Genomic DNA, 5,548 nt, shown 5'->3' with positions numbered 1-5,548 from the left:
GCCTAACAGTTGATCTATTTTAACATCGAGCCGACCTATCAGAGCTCTATCGAAGGATCTGTTACTGCCCAGGAAATGTGGCAAAGGCTACTGGCTGAGTTTGCTGATGTTGCAGCATCTAATGTCCGATCGCTTCTCGGTAAATTCCACAGCTACAGGATGAATCCAGACCATAAGGTCACTACCCATGTCAATGTCTTCAGGCAGATGGCAGAGGAGCTTAGAGGCGTGGGACAGCCACAGACTGTTGATATGATCGTGTCCAAAATCATCCAAACTCTACCACCAAGTTATGCTGTGTTCGAGACAATGTGGAGTGGTCTACCAGTGGCTGATCAGACCATGGCCAATCTCACAGCCAAACTATCGGAAGAGGAAAGAAAGCTGAATGATAGAAGTAACGGTATTATAAGTCCCCAAGATGTGGCTTTCTTTGCCACACACCCGCTTAGACTGAAGTCTGCGGCTGAAAATGCGTTGGCAACGCGGTCGGACAATAACAGTAAAGATCAAAATTTACAGTATGAATATCGAAATTCCAATTATCGAGGCAAACCATCGAATTTTAATCCCTACTATCGTGGCGGCAGTAGAGGTAGTGGAAATAATGGTAGAGACTATCGCGACGGCAACAGAGCCGGCAACTCGAGTCAGTCCAGTCGGGGGGTCTGCTGGTCATGTGGCAAGCCTGGTCACAGAAACTACAACTGTCCAGACAAGAAACAGGCTGACCAGAAGGAGGCTCGTGGTGCCACTCACAACAAGAATCGCGATTTTGACCCTGAATCGAACAAGAAAACCTTCGCCGGTTTGACGTCGCTGTGTCATCTAGTACGCCGACCCGAGTACATCTACACTGACTCTGAAGCCACTCATCACATGATGAGCAACCGGTCTTATTTTGAAAATCTTCGTGATATACCTCCGGGCTCGTGGACGGTGTATGGTGTTGGCAACACAATTCTTCACGCAACCGGCATTGGGACTGTTCCGATTCACTCCTACGTCAATGGAAAAGTCTTGGAGGGCGTATTAAAAGAAGTTCTCTACGTCCCTGAATTGGGTGTAAACCTTTACTCGATCGGTCGTGCGGCCGACATGGGTATTAATGTAAACTTTAGCGGTGACGACGTTGAGTTTACGATAGATGGTGCTGGAATAATGATCGGTCAAAAGCTGGGAAAGTCACTTTATCATTTGAAAATTGTCCCAAAGCTCATTGATCACGAAGAAGAAACTGCTAATGCTGCTGCCCATGGTGAAATTTCTCTTCGTCTTGCACATCTCCGTCTTGTCCATCTCAACGACCAAACCATCATAAGACAAAACCGAATTGGAGCTGTTAAAGGACTTGATGTCTCAACAAAAAGATGCAAAACCGACTGTGTATGTGAAGGATGCGCACTTGGGAAGATGATGCGTTCTCCATTCCCACCTGGTAGAACCAGAGCGACACAAGCTGGTGGTATCATTCACACGGACGTTGGATTTGTCTCTATTCCCACCACAAGAGGTGAAATATGCTACACAATCTTCAAAGACGATTACTCTGGATGGACGTCAGTCAAATTGATGAAAAGAAAATCTGAAGCTGCTGGCCATCTTCTTAATTTCATTGCCTTTGTCGAAACCTCGACTGGAAACAAAGTGAAAATTGTGAGAAGTGATCAAGGCACTGAACTCGGCAGCAATTATTTGAAGACTAGACTGGAAGAACATGGCATTGTCCATCAAACGTCATGCAGATACACTCCACAACAGAATGGTATGGCGGAAAGGATGAATAGGACTAGGATGGAGGCAGTCCGGAGCATAATCTATACACGCTCAAACAAAATCACCAACATGTTTGAACAAGCTCCTTGGTCTGTGCTGGAGCTGCGGGGAGACTTTTTGATCGGCGTGGTGTACGTTCTCAACCGTGTCATCTCCTCCACCTCCACAAAAACGCCATACGAACTGTTCTTCGGCACCAAGCCAGATCTGAGTAATTTGCGAGTGATTGGTTGCCGAGCTTATCCCCACACACCTGATCCAGTTAGATAAGTCTGGACCCAAAATCGAAGCCATGCTGGTTTGTTGGTTATGGCAATGGTCAAAAAGGATGGATTCTATGGAATCCGGCTACACGGGAGTATACCACAAGTCCTTTGTCCGTTTCGACGAAACGCTCCTTATCACTGATGTTCTAGAGTCAAAAACAAATCAAACGAACATGTCTCTACAGAACTTTGAACCGTTCCACATTGTATCTACAATACTCGAACTGGATGACGAGGGTGTAAATCCCTCACTAGACCAAGTCAATGCTCCTGCCGTGACACCAAGCACGATCAACCGTGAAATCGGCGTCATTGAGCCGAACGATGACCTGGACTGTAGCGAAGAAGACGACACTGATGATCAAATATCGTTCGTAACGGTCGAAGAATTATCTGAAATTGGACAGATCGATGACTGGGTTCTGGGTCATAGCCCGTCTGGTGTTTTTCAAGAAGCTGACCATGATGTGAATTCTGAAGCCGAACCAATGGAAGTCGATGATCAAGCGCCAGTGTCACCTGGACATATTCCTGCACCACCAGCCGTGAATCCTGTCGAGCTAATTCAAAGTCTACCTGGGGAGGAGCCACTGTTACTTGGCAGATGGCGCGATGGTCGATCAAGCAGAGCACCTCAATATAGTACGAGGTACAATGAGTACAAAAGAAGTCTGGCGGATACAGCTAATATGGTGCTTCTCGATGAGTTTCGTACTAACGAATTAGCTCTCGTTGCCGAGCCATTTGAGCCTCAGAGTTATGATCAAGCAGTAGCGTCTGATTGTCCTGAAAAGTTGATGGCGGCATTCAAAGAGGAATTTGACTCTCTGGAGAAAAACAACACCTGGAAGCTAGTTGAAAAACTGCAGCCCGGATACACTGCTATCAACTGCAAATGGATTGGAAAAATTAAACGAGGTTACGAAGGTGTGCCGGAGAGATACAAGGGACGTCTTGTAGCTATTGGTTGCCGTCAAAAGTTTGGCCGTGACTACGACGAGGTGTTCTCTCCTGTCGCTCATCAAGAAGCTGTCAAAGCAACACTCGCTGAGGTTGCGTCCCGCGGCTTGTATGCCAAACAAATCGACATCAAAACGGCGTTCTTGTATTCAGAACTGGACAAGAAAATCTTCATGAAACAACCTCAGGGCTTCCTTAAAAAGGGGAAAGAATCATGGGTATGCGAGCTGCAAAAATCAATTTACGGTCTTACACAAGCGCCCCGCCTTTGGTATCAACTGCTGGACCGAGTTCTCGGAACCTTCTCACACAAAGGCAAGCACTTGGTGAAATCCAATGCTGATAAATGTGTCTACGTGCTCAGAGATCAAAACTTCATTTTAATTGTTATTGCCCATGTGGATGATCTATTTATGGCAGCAACAACAACGGAAGCCCTGGATGCACTTGCCAAGCATGTGTTTGAGCAATTTGAAGGAAGAACTGTCCCCCCCACTCGTTTTCTAGGCACGGATATTACGAGAGACCTAATCAACAAGAAAATCCACTTAAGCCAGCAGCACATGGTCGTGAAATTGATCGACCGATTTGGTATGGGAAATTTGTCTCCTAAATCCGTCCCTGCTGACCCATCCAAAAAGCTGAAACGGAGCAGGCTTGCATCAGACTCGTTCAATTTCCCGTATCGAGAGGTGGTAGGAGCCCTTCTTTATCTTGCAATCTCCACAAGACCTGACATCTCCTATGCTGTTGGACAAGTAGCGAAACACTGTCAAAAACCGGACTTGTCACACTGGGGAGCCGTAGAACAAATCTTTGCATACTTGATTGCCACGCACGACTATGGACTTTGGCTTGGCGGCGATGAAGAGAACGCCATTATGGGATACTGCGACGCGGACTTTGCTGGCGATATCAATGACCGAACATCCACTTCTGGAAATATCTTCTTCTTTCATGGAGGGCCAGTGGCCTGGAGCAGTAAGAAACAGAAATGTGTTGCGCTGTCCACCACCGAGGAGGAATACGTGTCGGCCAGCGAAACGACAAAAACAGCTGTGTGGCTGAGAACCCTACACAACGACTTCACTGGAATTAACTTCAAAGTTCCGCTTTTCTGCGACAATCAAGGTGCTGTGCGACTAGTTCGCAACCCGGAGTTCCATCCACGGACAAAACATGTTGACAACCGTTATCATTTTGTTCGCAAAATGGATGAAGACGGACTCATCGAGGTATTGTTCGTGAAATCTGAGAACCAATTGGCCGATATCTTTACCAAGCCCCTCCCAAGGATTCCATTTGAGAAAAACAGAGAAAAGATTGGTGTAGGTAAAAAGGAATAACGTTTTTTTTCACTATCTGGCTGTGTATTTTTTTCTCGTCTCTGAGTCCTTCTTTGTCTATTTTTTGATACCGTGTTTGAGGGAAAGTGTCTAATGGCAAACTCGTTAATCATGCTATAATCGGTTGTCTCTATTTTTCTCCCCACATATTCTCTCCATGCTGATGTTATGTTTGAGGGAAAGATTTCAAACCCGTTATCCCGTTTATACTATTTCATGTTTCATATGTATGTCGTGTTTGAGGGAAAGTGTTAGAACGGCAAACTACGCCATCTAGCAGTCAAGAGGGCAACTTCCTCTCCTGACTGTTTAGCAGCAACTCTCTCTATTTTTCCTGTCTCATGGTGCCTTATGCAAAAGTGCTGAACTCTCTTCTTACTCTCTTTATCTCTCTCCCGAACAGATTGTAAGTACTATAAGGCAGATATTGTGTGACATACTTGAAGTAGTTTAAATAAACGACCCCAGTTAATTGCATATATATTGTATCAGTTTATTTAAACTTCACACTTTTGTTTTCACCAGCTACCTTGAATGTGTTCCAACAATTCTCATAGACCGTTCCCTTTTGCATCCTACAAACAACTACCTATTCTTTGAGTTTTCAAAAGCCCCATTGACTGTGTTCCAGCATACTTAAGAGACCGTTCCCTTTTTCAGCCCTCAAACAACCACCAGTTCTAAGTGCTCATCAGCTCAATTCACTGTGTTCCAACACCATTGAGAGACTGTTCTCTTTTGTATCCCTCAAACAACAACCAATGCCTTGGGTTGTCAACAGCCCCATTGTCTTCGTTCCAGAACTTTTAAGGGACCGTTCGCTTTTGCATCCCTCAAACAAGCCCCCATTCTTTTTGTTTTCACCACCTCCCTTGACTTTGTTCCAACAATCTTCAGAGACCGTTCCCTTTTGCATCACTCAAACAGCCACCAATTCATTGTGTTGTTCACAGCTTCCTTGACTGCATTCCAACACCTTTGAGGGACCGTTCCCTTTTGCTTCACTCAACAATCACCCATTCTTTATGTTCTCATCAGCTCCTTTGACTGCTTTCCATCACCCTTAAGAACCCGTTCCCATTTGCATCCCTCAAACAAGCTTCAATTCATTATGTTTTCACCAGCTCCATTGACTGTATCCATCACCATTGAGAGACCGTTCCCTTTTGCATCCCTCAAACAACCACCAATTCCTTGGTT

General features: G+C 45.4%; 1 protein-coding gene across 1 annotated transcript; it reads left to right on the top strand.

Annotated features, from left to right (window-relative positions):
- Positions 1–207: 207 nt before the first annotated feature.
- LOC116927603 lies at positions 208–4,625 on the top strand. Its single transcript, XM_045180897.1, has 4 exons — positions 208–508; positions 555–648; positions 2,269–2,835; positions 4,592–4,625. Exons 1-4 carry the CDS (start codon positions 208–210, stop codon positions 4,623–4,625), a joined length of 996 nt encoding a protein of 331 aa, XP_045036832.1.
- Positions 4,626–5,548: the final 923 nt, after the last annotated feature.

This window comes from Daphnia magna, unplaced genomic scaffold (genome assembly GCF_020631705.1).
Source record: "Daphnia magna isolate NIES unplaced genomic scaffold, ASM2063170v1.1 Dm_contigs074, whole genome shotgun sequence".
NCBI classification, from domain to species: Eukaryota; Metazoa; Arthropoda; class Branchiopoda; order Diplostraca; family Daphniidae; genus Daphnia; species Daphnia magna.
Note: the sequence above shows the minus strand (reverse complement) of the source record. Positions and strands in the feature narration are given on the sequence as shown.